The sequence below is a fragment of the Zalophus californianus genome, chromosome 7, assembly GCF_009762305.2.
Source record: "Zalophus californianus isolate mZalCal1 chromosome 7, mZalCal1.pri.v2, whole genome shotgun sequence".
NCBI classification, from domain to species: Eukaryota; Metazoa; Chordata; class Mammalia; order Carnivora; family Otariidae; genus Zalophus; species Zalophus californianus.
In genome coordinates this window covers 16,994,625-17,009,136 of record NC_045601.1, presented here as the reverse complement: position 1 = coordinate 17,009,136, position 14,512 = coordinate 16,994,625, and the positions used below count along the sequence as shown (strand labels likewise).

At 38.7% G+C, this 14,512-nt stretch overlaps 1 protein-coding gene across 3 annotated transcripts in view; it reads right to left on the bottom strand.

The window, feature by feature from the left end:
• KATNA1 (katanin catalytic subunit A1) overlaps positions 1 to 14,512 on the bottom strand; it is a 35,028-nt gene that overhangs the window by 11,536 nt on the left and 8,980 nt on the right. For 2 of the 3 annotated variants that reach the window (XM_027602720.1, XM_027602719.2), the window contains exons 2-4: positions 12,870 to 13,044; positions 10,371 to 10,528; positions 2,921 to 3,101 (exon numbers count right to left, since the gene is read on the bottom strand). In XM_027602720.1, coding sequence (XP_027458521.1) covers positions 2,921 to 3,101; positions 10,371 to 10,528; positions 12,870 to 13,031 — 501 coding nt within the window. In that variant the 5' untranslated portion in view covers positions 13,032 to 13,044. The remainder of the gene's footprint in view (positions 1 to 2,920; positions 3,102 to 10,370; positions 10,529 to 12,869; positions 13,045 to 14,512) is intronic. The other variant, XM_027602721.2, reaches the window with a different exon arrangement.

The following is a 14,512-nucleotide window of genomic DNA, read 5'->3' as shown; positions in this document are numbered from 1 at the left end:
AGCTAGGCAGAAAGGAGAAACAAATAACAGGTCAGCCAAAAGGAGCTATGGAATTTCAAGTGTTGACGTTTTTGATAGGATTTTATTTAATTAGCTGAAATAGTACAATTTCCTTGAAGCACATATTGATTCAATAACCTGCTCTAAGTAAAAATGCTAACTACTAGCAGGTGAAACGGAGCAGGAAAAGGGCTAAAAAGAACATAGCCTCCTTCTTGTGCTCAAAATAATGCTAAAGATGAACCAATTACCCAAGAGATAAATACCCAGGTTTAAAACCAGTTATTGTAAAAGCTGGCAACATTATAAACCCAAAATCCAAATCCTTAATCTCAGGAAACAAACTGAGGGTTGCTGGAGTGGCGGGGGGTGGGAGGGAGGGGGTGGCTGGGTGATAGACATTGGGGAGGGAATGTGCTATGGTGAGCGCTGTGAATTGTGTAAGACTGTTGAATCACAGACCTGTACCTCTGAAAAATACATTTTATGTTAAAAAAAAGAAGATAGTAGGAAGGGAAAAATGAAGGCGGGGAAATCAGAGGGGGAGACGAACCATGAGAGACTACAGACTCTGAGAAACAAACTGAGGGTTCTAGAGGGGAGGGGGTTGGGGGATGGGTTAGCCTGGTGATGGGTATTAAAGAGGGCCCGTTCTGCGTGGAGCACTGGGTGTTATACACAAACAATGAATCATGGAACACTACATCAAAAACTAATGATGTATGGTGATTAACATAACATAAAAAAAGAATTCTGTTCTTTTTAGTCATCAGTTACTACCACTGTTAAGCATCTAATTACTCTATAATTACCTGAAATATTATTAATCTGGTCTCCCCAAGTATAGTTTCTCAACAGTGGGTACATATTTTCAAGACACACTAGCTGACTCGGGGAGAAAACCTATTTTACACATTTGTTCTCTGGCTATCCTATACCCCTCGCTCAAAGTCCTGAGGATTTTAGCAATTAAGCAGTCTACACTAAGCAGAGATACAGATAAGACCTCCTCTTATTGCAGCTAATCTTATGTTTATTTAGTATACTTTCTTCTCTTACTCTTTCTTGAAACAATAGAGAACCAAAGAGTGGTGGAAACACTGTATGTTTTAAAACTGAAGGCTAAAATACTTTCACTGATAAACAAGAACTTTTTTAAGTGAGTTTCCTTTTAAGGGATTTATTTTTGTCTTGGTTTTAACCCAATATTTCTAATTTGCATTGTATCCATTAAGGAGCATAGTCACCAACATCTGAAATATCTATTAAATTTTTGAAAAAATGCAATAAAAAAACTGTTTAAGCAACAGCAAATACAGTAAAATCTCAGTTACCTGGAATGTGTGGGAAATAGTAACAGCTAACACTCACGCAGTATGCGCTGGGGGCCAGAAAAGATTATTGCACTTATTCTATGAAAACTCTAGGGGACAAGTGTTAAAATAATTCTATATATGAGGAAATAAAACTTAGAAAGACCAAACGGCTTATGGTAACACAGAGCAGAGTTGGTGCTTCAACACAGGTATACCTGTATCTAAAACCCATGCTCTTAATCGCCATGCTATATTTTTGAAAAGCTTTATATTTCCTGCCTTACCAGCAAGATCATATTAATTTAAATCTCTTGGACAACTGATTTGTTGATTACTGCTAGAAAATGAGGAGGTACTCAGAGAATGATGAGTACATGTCAAAAAAGACATAGTGATCTAGTTTCAAAGGTCTCACCCCTCAAATCTTAGACAATTTAAGCATCAAAAAGATAGCAACAGATTATAATTCACTGAATCAAATAAGAATCCACTGACTCCATACTGATAACATTAAATAAAGAGAAAGAGATGAAGTTTTTCCTTACAGCAGGATGCCAATTAATGTAGAAGAAATAATAGCATTAGAAAATCATGATTTTTTAACTGTCACAGAATTAACTGATTTAGGCAGGCATCACTGAATGCTAAAACAAGTAGATGAAATTTTGATGAGAAATAGGATTATTTACAGTCTCAAGGTATCTCCCCCCAAATTAATATAAAGGGAGAAGGAGTAACTTTATAGTGGAAAGCCCAGGCAGACACCACCCTAACGAGGCACTCCAATTTATCACAAGTCACAGAACAAATAAACATCCTGTGTCTCCTTATTACACACTGTGAAGAAAAAAACTTCCCTTCCATGGTATTCCTGCCCAAAATGCATACCCTTAATCTAATCAGGAGGAAACATTAGAAAAGCCCAAACTGAGAGGCATTCTACAAAACAACTGGCCTGTACCCTTCAAAGATACCAAGAACCAAAAAAGAGAAAGGCTGAGAAAGTTTTCACATTAAAGAGATGAAAGAAACATGACAACCAAATGTAATGTATACTTCCCTACTGCATCCTGGCATGGGAGCACAATGAGCTATGTACGTCAGCACTGGGATAACTGGCTGAATTTTATGAGGGTCTATGGACTGATGCAACATTGCATCACTGTAAAATGTATGGCTTTTGACAACTGTATTGTGTTTATGTAAAAGAATGTCCAAGTACCTAGGAAATACACTCTAAAGTATTTAAGGGTAAAAGAGCATGATATCTACAATTTACTCTAAATGTTGCAGGAAAAAAATGTATATAGAGAGTAGAAGATAAAGCAAAAGGGGCAAAATATTAATAATTGGTAAAACTGGGTAAATTTATACCATTCTTGCAACCTGTTTGCAAGTCTGAAATTATTTCAACATCTAAAGATACAAAAAATACTCCAAAGTATCTGTTTAATAGTGACTGGGAAAAATCCCAGTCTAGGTGGAATATGACTAAGGTTCTAATATAGTCTGGTCGTTTCAAAGACTAAAAATTATTAAAATTTATACAGTCTTCATTTTTATGGTTAATAAATATTTCATTTATGAAAACCAGTAACATTTACCTTTTCCTCTCTTCCTTTACTCTGTTCTTTCTTTTCCCGACAACGAACAGCTTTCCCTCTGTCGTTGTGAAGATTGTGTGCAGATGAACGGTGAACTCTGACAGTTGTACTTGGACGGTTACCGTGTGGCTTAGGGTCACTGTACTGAGGAGACTGGCGTTTTCTAGGTCCTGGTGAGGGTCTAATTAGACACAAGATCATGAAAATCATAATGAACTGGAGGTGGTCCAAAAACAGACGTACACATACCAAGTGTAAGTTAGTCTATGAACTAAAGAAGCTGTAACTAAAGAGGCAATAACGGAACACAAGATAGGACTGAATGAACGAGTCACTGAAATCTAAGATCTGCTGTTTATATCTGACACAGCGGTCTGTGGTGATTTAACGAGAAGAATGGACTGCAGTATGGCTATATAGTAGAAATAATAGAAGGCAAATGATCATCACCTCTCTTTTGAGAGGAAATCACTGGTGTACATCAAGGATGAATGACAACTTAGTCTGATTCTTGGAAACTGAAAAGACAGCAATTATCAAAGAGAGTTTTATCAAAAGAACCAGAACACAGCAGAGGTACACGATTCACATTTATCCACTGGTATATGTGCAAGCTGACACTATTTTATTTAAAATATATCATAGTTCTCATATTTTAATTAATAAAATTATATCATTTTTCCGCTTAAAACACTGACATGACCACTGGCTGAGGACAGTCACAAGAAGTGATGTAGAGAGCTTTACGTTTACATACATCACCTCATGTCATCTTTATTTCTGCGGCAGGACTCAGACCTCTCAAATTTATTTCTCAGGCTCCTAGACTTGGCTGGGGCCATTAAAGTGAAAAATAAAAAAGGTAAAAGAGGCCTATCCTCAAATACCTCAAGTATAGTTAAGAAAAAGGTATATAAAACTAGGCAAGTATGCTAGAAAATGTAAAAGAGACCAAGTGCTATCAACAACCTCAAGAGGACAGAAAATAAACTGGGCCTGGAAACACAGAAGATGAACTAAACAAGAGGGTATAACTGCAGACAAGAAAATCAGTGTAGAAAAGCAAAAAAATCAAAATGAGCTTCATCTACGTAAAGGTTTATAAAGACACTAACTATAGACAATGGTGAGCATTCAGGGAGGGTACTGGACAGAGAAGGTGGTTCAGTAAGTAGAAAATCTCAATACTAGTTCAAGAGGCTTAGCTTTTAGCTAACTGCTGCTGCAAAGGTTTTAGAAAGATGGGGCCAGTACTGAGTAAGATACACCGATAAAGGAAACAGAAAGCAGGGGGATATTTGCAGGTTACAAATGTTATGGAGGCGTTAGATGAGTGCCTGGCCTAAGGCAATAAGCAGTGGAAGTCCGAGAGATACACTATCAAAAAAGATACTCCTAGACATGGAAAGTTGAGAATGAGGATTTGGGGGGCGCCTGGGTGGCTCAGTCGGTTAAGCGACTGCCTTCGGCTCAGGTCATGATCCCAGGGTCCTGGGATTGAGCCCAGCATGGGCTCACTGCTCGACGGGGGGCCTGCTTCTCCCTCTGCCGCTCCTCCTGCTTGTGCTCTCCTGCTGTCAAGTAAATAAATAAAATCTTAAAAAAAAAAATAATGAGGATTTGGCAGAATGATAAAGACAAAAAGGAATGATGGGGGTTTGATTTTCGATTTAGACATCTGGATAGCCAAGTAGAGATATTCTTTTAAAATATGTATTCCCCTCTTACTAGAAAAATAATATAAAACAGACACTGAGATATAATCAAGTATAAGAATAAAAGTCACCTGTAACCCCATTACCCAGAGTTAGCCACTTAACATATTAGTCTATTTTCTTATAGCTGTCTTTATTTATTTATTTATTTATTTATTAAGATTTTATTTGTTTATTTGACAGAGAGATAGAGGGCACAAGTAGGCGGAGAGGCAGGCAGAGGGAGAGGGAGAAGCAGGCTCTCCGCTGAGCAGGGAACCCGATGCGGGGCTCGATCCCAGAACCCTGGGATCATGACCCAAGCCAAAGGCAGCCACCCAACCAAATGAACCACCCAGGCGCCCCAAGCTGTCTTTCATTTAAACAGAACTGGAACTGTTATATACACATGCATTCATATTTATCTCTAATCCTATCATAAGGCATTTCCTGTATCATCACCTCATAAATGGTTTTTAATGACTAGACGGCAGTTACATGTAAAATATGCCACATTTTATCCACTTCTTACTGTTAGCTATTCATTTCTCCAAAAACTAATTTACTGAAATATTACTATTGATTATTCTATGCACTGGGGATAAAAAAATTTCAAGTAAGTTAATAAAACCTTTATTCTTAGGAACTTACATCCGTGTGTGTATATATGTGTGTGGAGAGGGGTCTTCAATGAAGACATAAACAGTACATCAGATGATACTGTGTGCAGTCTAGAAAAATAAAGAAGGGTAGGGGCTCCCATTGGGGGAGCAGGGGTATTTCAGGTAGGGTGGTTGGAGATGGCCTTTCTGAGGTAACATTTAAGGTGAGAACTGAAGGAAACGAGAGAACAAGTCATCAAACATCTGAGCTGAAGGAAAGGCAAGTGCAAAGAACTGAAGTATCTATGTGCTTGACTTGCTTGAGGAGGAAGAGAGTTGTAAGAACTCGGGTTCTAGAGGTAGTATGGAACCAGACCGCATGTGCTGTTGAAGGATATGATGAAAACCTTGGGTTTTATTGTGAGATGAGATATCTGAGGGATGCTAAATGGCTTTTAAAAGACATTTTAAGAGAATCACATTTAATTGCTTTGAAGCTATTTCTAATCTTTGCTCTAAAAGGTTCAGTGAATCTCCTTGTACAAACATTTCTGTGCATGACCACAGAGGAGACTGAATCTGTTCTTTAAATGGGACTACAATCTAGCTGATGACAAGGTTAGAGTCACCAACAGTTCAACAAAGAGTAGGTTCTCATAAGCATGAGTACAAATGAAGACTAACAAAACATAAGTTTTGAGGGCTATCTAGTTGAGGAAGCAAGTAAAATAAACTACAGGAAGAAGCAAAGACGCAGCAAATAAAGTCAAAGAGGAGAACTTTACAGTTAATAGTGATCCAAGGCATTTAACATCAGGGACAGAAAAAGATATTGAAGAAAGCAAAAAACAATCAGAAGGGGAACTAGGACTCATCATCATAGAATTTCCTAGATGAAGAGGCTCATGTAATTCAATTTCCTACCACTCCCAAGAGAAAGTCCTCCTGCCTCTGCTTGTTAGATTGAGGTGACCAAATAACTCATTAAATTTGAGATGAACTAAATTTTCATTGGGCACATGTATTCATCGGAAAGTTCTTACCAATAAGTGAGAAAGGAGTTACAGGGCTGTTATGGACTGAATGTTTGTGTCCCCCCAAAATTCATTATGTTAAATTCCTCATCCCCAATGAGACCATTTAGAGTAAGGGAGTACTTAAAGTTAGGGGCACCTGGATGGCTCAGTCAGTAAAACATGTGACTCTTGATCTCAGGTGGTGAGTTCAAGCCCCATATTGAGCATGGAGCCTACTTAAAAATAAACAAATAAATGAAATAAAGTTAAATAAGGCCTTGATCTGAGGACTGTGTTCTTGTGAGAGATACCAGAGAGCGTGATGGTTCCCAAAGACAGAGACAAGGCAGCTGTCTGCTTGGAAGAGTCCTCAGGAACCAAACTAGCTAGTACCTTGATCTTGGACCTTTAGCCTCCAGAACTGTGAGAAATAAAGACATACATTTCTGGGGCGCCTGGGTGGCTCAGTCATTAAGCGTCTGCCTTCAGCTCAGGTCATGATCCCAGGGTCCTGGGATCGAGCCCCGCATCGGGCTCCCTGCCCAGTGGAAAGCCTGCTTCGCCCTCTCCTGCTCCCCCTGCTTGTGGTCCCTCTCTCGCTGTGTCTCTCTCTGTCAAATAAATAAATAAAATCTTAAAAAAAAAAAAAAGACATAAATTTCTGCTAAGCCACCCCGTCTGGTGTATTTTGTTACAGCAGCAGGAACAGACTAATAACACAAGGGCCAAATGATGATTCTCCAGAAAGAGGAAAGAAAAAAGTTAATAGGAATAAAACATATTAATAGGCAAGAAAAAATAAAAACACAACTTGACTCATCTATTATTAGTTCTACTGAAATTAAGAAAAAAGAAATGTAGAAAAAGATTCACTTACAAATATTCACTTTATAATAACAAAAAACAGAAAACCACCAATAAAAGCATGGTTAACTAGGTAGGTTAAACATAACCCTTTAAAAGCAGCAGAGAGAAAGGTCTGATGTGGCTTATCAATCATCAATGCTTACAGTATGAAGAGCCAATTAACCTACCTAGTGTCCCCATCAGAAATTGGGGCTAAAAAATTAGTACCTACATTCTGAGACTGTTTTGAGAATAATATATATAAAGCAATGAATGAACACAGTACCTAGCATACAGTAAGTGTGTGATGATTGTTATTACTAGGATTTTTTTTTCAGAAACAGGGTACAAATTTATATATCATGGATATAATATACCTATGAAAATAAACAAAGACTAGATGCTGCATTGGAATGACCATATGATTTGCCCCTACTTTCATGCATTTTCCTATTTTTCTTTAATGAGCCTACTGCTGTACTTTTTTAGTGAATTCTAAAATGTAACAGAAAACATAGTATATATAAAAGTGCTTAGGAACAAGGGAAAAATTCAGTAAATATTCAAAAGATATGGGAGTCAATAATAGAACATTAGTACTTTTATCTGGAGCTGAAGAAAATTAAGGTGACTAGGAAGGAATCAATACCCATTAGTTGATCTTAAAGTAGAGAGGGAACACTTTGGTGTGGTACTTCTCAAAGTGTGTTCCATGGACCACGAGTCAGAATCACTGGCAGGTTCCTGAGCTCCACCTGCTGTCTATAGGCATACCTTGTTTTACTGTCCTTTACTTTTCTGTGCTTTGCAGACACTGTGTTTTTGTTTTTGTTTCTTACAAACTGAAGATGTGTGGCAACCTCATGTTGAACCAGTCTATCAGTACTATTTTTCCAATAGCATTGGCTCATTTTGTGTCTCTGTGTCACATTTTGGTGATTCTTGGAATATTTTTAACTTTTTATATAATATATAAATATAAAATATATAATAATATAATTATTATATATTTTACTTAGGTGGTCTGTGATCATTATAACTTGCTGAGAGCTCAGATGATGGTTAACATTTTTTAGGAATGGGGTATTTTTTGGAGCACCTGGGTGGCTCAGGCGTTAAGCGTCTGCCTTTGGTTCGGGTCATGATCCGAGGGTCCTGGGGTCGAGCCCCGCATCGGGCTCCCTGCTCCGCGGGAAGCCTGCTTCTCCCTCTCCCACTCCCCCTGCTTGTGTTCCCTCTCTCGCTGTGTCTCTCTCCATCAAATAAATAAATAAAAATCTTAAAAAAAAAAAGGAATAAAGTATTTTTCAATTTAGGTATGTACACCGTGTTTTTTAGACATGATCCTATTATACACTGAATAGATTACAGTATAAATAACTTTTATGTACACGCTGGGAAACCAAAATACTTATTTGACTTTGTTTATTGTGATACTTTATTGTGGTGGTCTGGACCTGAACCTACAATATCTCCTAGGTATGCCTGTATTGTATCAGACTCTCTGGGAGTGAAAACCCTGAATCCACATTTTAGTAAGTGCCCCAAGAGATCTTTAGGTATACTAGAGTTTGAGAATAACTGGTAGGGCACAGAGAATGCCAGCTTTGTAATCAAATATATCTGTGTTCAAATTCTAGCTCCACCAGTTATTAGTTTTGTGATAATGGGGGAAAGTTACCTAGCTTCACTGTACATCAAATTATCTTATCTGAAATATAAAGAAGACATGACTTATTTCAAAGGCTAACTGTGAATAAATGAAATAACATGTGTAGCCTCTAATAGTGCTTAGGACACATGAGCACTCAACATCTAGCACCTATCATAAAATACAATCAAGAATTGAGAGTTACAGGGGCGCCTGGGTGGCTCAGTCGGTTAAGCATCTGCCTTCGGCTCAGGTCATGATCTCGGGGTCCTGGGATCGAGTCCCACATCAGGCTCTCTGCTCAGCGGGAAGCCTGCTTCTCCCTCTCCTGCTCCCCCTGCTTGTGTTTCTGCTCTTGCTAACTCTCTCTCTCTCTCAAATAAATAAAATCTTTCAAAAAAAAAAAAAAAGAATTGAGAGTTCCAAATGACAATGTGAAACTGAAAAACACCTGAGCAATGTCTTCCTTAGTGCAAGATTCTCAAACTGATTAGGGGGCAAAGGACCTGCAAGTCAGTGTTTTCTGTAGAATGCTATTATACACTCACATGTTTAAGTCCACAATACAAACTAGGAAATCTATTATGTGAGTGAAATAGACAAGTGACATCCATCTGATACCTGCCAGTAAAAAATATGCAATGAAACTAAGCACGACTGGCTGTGTAGAGCATTTCAGTAAATATCACTTTCACTAACTATTCATTTGCCAGCTCCAGGTAATAGGAAGCGGAGGGAAAAAATGCCAAAGAAAAACCTAAAATATGGGTGTCTGGGTGGCTCAGTTGGTTAAGCGATTGCCTTCGGCTCAGGTCATGATCCCGGAGTCCTGGGATTGAGTCCAGGGATCGAGTCCCGCATTGGGCTCCTTGTTCAGCGGGGAGTCTGCTTCTCCCTCTGACCCTCTCCCCTCTCATGCTCTCTTTCAAATAAATAAATCTTAAAAAAAAAAAAAAACCTTAAAACAGAGAACATTTTATCCTTTTCTTCCTGTGAATTAAAAACCCCATTTTTCATTTTAACAATTTTGATGAACAGTAGTATTCTGTGATAGCCTGTTTCAGAACCAGTGTTTTAATCTAACTCCCTCACTTTATGTTAGAAAAATCTGAAGCCTAGAGAGGTTACATTTTTTTTTAAGATTTTATTTATTTATTTGATAGAGACAGCGAAAGCGAGAGCACAAGCAGGAGTGGGAGAGGGAGATGTAGGCTTCCCACTGAGCAGGGAGCCCGATGTGAGTTCGATCCCAGGACCCTGGGATCATGACCTGAGCTGAAAGGCAGACTCTTAGCAACTGAGCCACACTGGTGCCCGAAAGGTTACATATTTTTTCCAAAACTACAAATAGTGGCAAAGAGAGAACGAGAGCTCAGATATTTCAATTCCCAGCTCCTTCTATAAGATAATGTTGTCTCCACTACTGTAAGCTCATTCACAAAAGCATTATTTTTGGGTTATTTCCACCTAAGTTTAATTTATCAATATGGGTCATAGTTACATGATATACAACATAAGAGTTCTAAAAGGTATTCAGTAAAAAACCTCCCGTTCCTGTCTCTCGGCCACTCAGGGCTCCTAGATATAGCCAAAGCTATTAGTTTCCTGGGCTAATTTGTTTCTTAAAAGGTCTCGACTTACCTTCGTTCAACAGGTACAGGCAAGGACCAGACTTCCCCTTCAGAGGCTGGAAGCTCATGTTGTGCAGCTTTCAGTGGAGTGTTGTCTAGCTTAAAGCTCTCCAGTGTTTTCATAATATCCTTAACATGTTTAGCTTCCACATTTATTTCCTGCCAAACCTGGTTTCAAAGGAGAATATGGCTCTTTAAAATATCTGTAACCAATAAATCACTACCAAGATTAAACCAGGGCCATTTATTAGAGATGTTGGAAACCTCCATTTTGACATCAGTTATCCCATAAATCATGCCAAAATATTGCTGAAATTTTAAGAATGGTTATTAAGTTTTTTTCAATTGCAAGAGAAAATGAATTAAATATTTTGACCAATTAAACCATGTTACTAACTTACGGTTCATATTCAAACTGTATAATATATTGAAGTTGGCTCTAACTTTCTTTTTGGAAATTTTGATAAAAATAATCCTTTTATAAATTGCTTCTTTGATGTTTTTTATGCTATGTTACTGGACTTTTAAAATGGTGATGAGAATGCACTAATTTCATACATCATTAATGGGCTGAAACCCACAGTTTGAAAAATATGGCTTCATAGGACAAATGGCCCAAATCACATATAACCAAGATTTTTTTTAAGCATTTTTGACTCAATTTATAAACAATATATAAAATATTGAAAGAAAGTTGGTAATGTTTGGTTTTAAAACTAAATGATTTAAGTATCTTCACAAGAAAAGCGTAGACTTTTGGGGTGCCTGGGGGGCTCAGTCGGTTGTGTCCCACTCTCTTGGTTTTGGCTCAGGTCATGATCTCATGTTGTGGGATAGAGCCCTGTGTTGGGCTCTGTGCTCAGCAGGGAGTCTGCTTCCCCTCTTCCTCTGCCCCCCCCTCCCCTGCTCATGTGTGCACTCTACTATCTAAAAATAAATTAATAGGGGCACCTGGGTGGCTTAGTTGGTTGAGCATCCGGCTCTTGATTTTGGCTCAGGTCATGACCTCAGGGCTGTGAGACTGAGCCCCACGTCTGGCTCCAACTAAGCCACCCAGGCATTCAGCAGGGAGTCTGCTTGAGAGTCTCTCTCTCCCTCTCTCCATCTCCCTCCTGCCCACCCCCTGCCTCAAATAAACAAATAAATCTTAAAGAAAAAAAAGTTTAGACTTTTAAAATAAAAGTCTCTAGCCCACAGGGGTGCCTGAGTGGCTCAGTTAAGTGTCCAACTCTTGATCTCAGCTCAGGTTTTGATCTCAGGTTGTGAGTTCGAGCCCCACCTTGGGCTCCACGATGGGTGTGTAGCCTACTTGAAAAAAAAGTCTCCAGGGCACCTGGGTGGCTCAGTCGTTAAGCGTCTGCCTTCAGCTCAGGTCATGATCCCAGGGTCCTGGGATCGAGTTCCACATCCGGCTCCCTGCTCAGTGGGAAGCCTGCTTCTCCCTCTCCCACTCCCTCTGCTTGTGTTCCTGCTCTCACTGCCTCTCTCCGTCAAATAAATAAATAAAATCTTAAAAAAAAAAAAAAAGAAAAAAGTCTCTAGCCAATGAACATAAATCTTTCAGTGACAAATTTAAGACTCTTTATGAAATAAAATACTTTCCTCTTCTGGAATGTAAGGGATATGCAGAGGCAGATTAAGGAAAAAGGTTTAAGTTCAAAGAGGTAGGATATTTTTCGCTCATAAAGAAATTAAGTACAAAAATGGAATACTATAAAAAAAAGCAGTTTAGTAGAATCTGAGGGATTAACGTTCTACTGAGAAGAACAGCTCAAAAATACTATTAAATTCTGTAACTTTTTTTTTAAAAGATTTTATAAATTTATTTGACAGAGAGAGAGCCAGTGAGAGTGGGAACACAAGCAGGAGTGGGGAAGGGAGAAGCAGGCTTCCTATGGAGCAGGGAGCCCAATGCGGGCTCAATCCCAGGACCCTGGGACCATGACCTGAGCCCAAGACAGACGCTTAACGGCTGAGCCACACAGGTGCCCCAAATTCTGTAACATTTCTTTCCTCTGTGATGTAGCTGAAACTTGTTAGAAATGCCACCTTTAAGTGGGCTTATAACTTCTACACTTTCCAACTGTAAATTTCTACTGGTCCCCAGTGACTAACGTTCCTCATATGGGATTCAAATATGGTCTGCTTTAGAATATTCTACAGAAAATACTGTAACCATGACATTCAGCTGTCATCTGCAGTTTGAACAATGGCTTAATAAAGTCAATTCTAATTTTAATAGGTAAAAAAATGTGATACAGAAAAATACGACAAAACCATTTTTTTAATCTATTAGATTCCAACAACTATAACTGAGTAGAACTCACAATATTGATGACAGTGAATATGGACTATTACTAATATAACAAATCAAATTTCAAGTAACATTATATACAAATCCACGTAACAAACCATACACCTTTCACGTGTAACTGCAAAGGACAGTCACGATCTCTTTAAGTCTTCTGAGTACTGAAACCACTAAAACACACAGCAGCATGAGTCTCACCTGTTGCCATTTCTGCTGGAGATAGGTATCTTTGACTGAGTACAGATACTTGTTCATCTGGTCAAGAACGCCCTGATAATACACCATTGCAGAGTCATAGTTGCCCAGCAGCGCATACTCACGGGCCAGTTTTACATTCTCACTAATCATAACAAGACTCATGCTCAATCATAAGCTAAAAAAAAAAGAAAGAAAGAAATATTATATGTCTCCTAAAAATAAGTATACAAAGCCCTTCTCTAAAGTATACTTTCCGGAGCTCCTTCAAGAAGCTCACAATCACACACACTGCACTTTCCATCTCCATTTGCCAAGCATTTTCTCCTCCTTCAAAGAAAGTTCTTGGTTCCCACAAGCAAACCCCACCCAGCTCGGAGGGCAGTTCTCCCAGCATGTCTGCCCTCTGAACTTCTCAGTCTAAAATAAATTCTCCCCCTTCTAAAATCCCCTGGCGCTTTACCTGGACCTTTCATTCAAGACACTTGTCTACTCTGAATTATACTAATTCATCTATATGCATCTTATCTCTACTTGGAGAGGATTTATATCTGAAAGGTGTGAGACTATATGCTCAGTGCATGACACACAAGTCTTTTTTTTTTTAAGATTTTATTTATTTTTTGACAGAGACAGCGAGAGAGGGAACACAAGCAGGGGGAGTGGGAGAGGGAGAAGCAGGCTTCCCACCAAGCAGGGAGCCCGATGTGGGGCTCCATCCCAGGACCTGGGATCATGACCTGAACTGAAGGCAGACACTTAACAACTGAGCCGCCCAGGCGCCCCATGACACACAAGTCTTACTGAGCATCTGAAGAACAAATGCACCATGTCAGATACAGTTTTTGGAAGGCAGTGTGGAACAGCAGAAAGCACATGCGTTTCAAAGTTAGAAAATTCTTGGTTAGAATTAAAATTCTGCCACCTTGGTCAAGTCCCTTAACTTTTCTAAGCTTCGGTTTTTAAATATGTAAAACTGAGATAGTAACTACTTCCAAGACTTGCACTATAAGGAATAAATGACTATTTAAAGTACCTAGCATACTACTTGGCAAATAATAGCATGTCAATAAATGCTAACTGCATCTTCCCTGGAACTTTCTATATATGAGAACCAAGCACAGTCTTTGTGCTTGGATATATGGATGTGGATATAAAGCATCAGAAGTAGGCATTTGATAAATGTCAGCTCTGTTAATGCTGACAATTACTCTTATTTATTAACTGTATATAGCATGGTGTAGTGGAAAGTCTGAAAGATCTGCATATTTTTGAGAGAGCAGTAAGTTAGGGTTGTGGCTTTCAAAATAAAAAGAAATTTGAAACACATGGCGAAAGAAATGCTTAGAGTTAATATGAATGAAGTTTCAACGTGGTGGAACTAAAAAATGATGGAATCGTGAAAGATCACAGGAAAGCTGAGAAGAGACAGATGCATGAAGGAAAAATTAAGGATCATTTTTTTTTTTTTTACTCCTTTTGTTTGTCAGTGGGATATTCAAATAGATGTACCTCATAGATGAACAGAGAAAACTTCAATATGGGGACCTCTCTACCTAGCTTAATTTAATCTAGCCAGAGGCATTTCCTAAAACTGTGATTTTCGACACCTCCCTCCCTCACCCCACCTATGGTTAAGGTCAAGT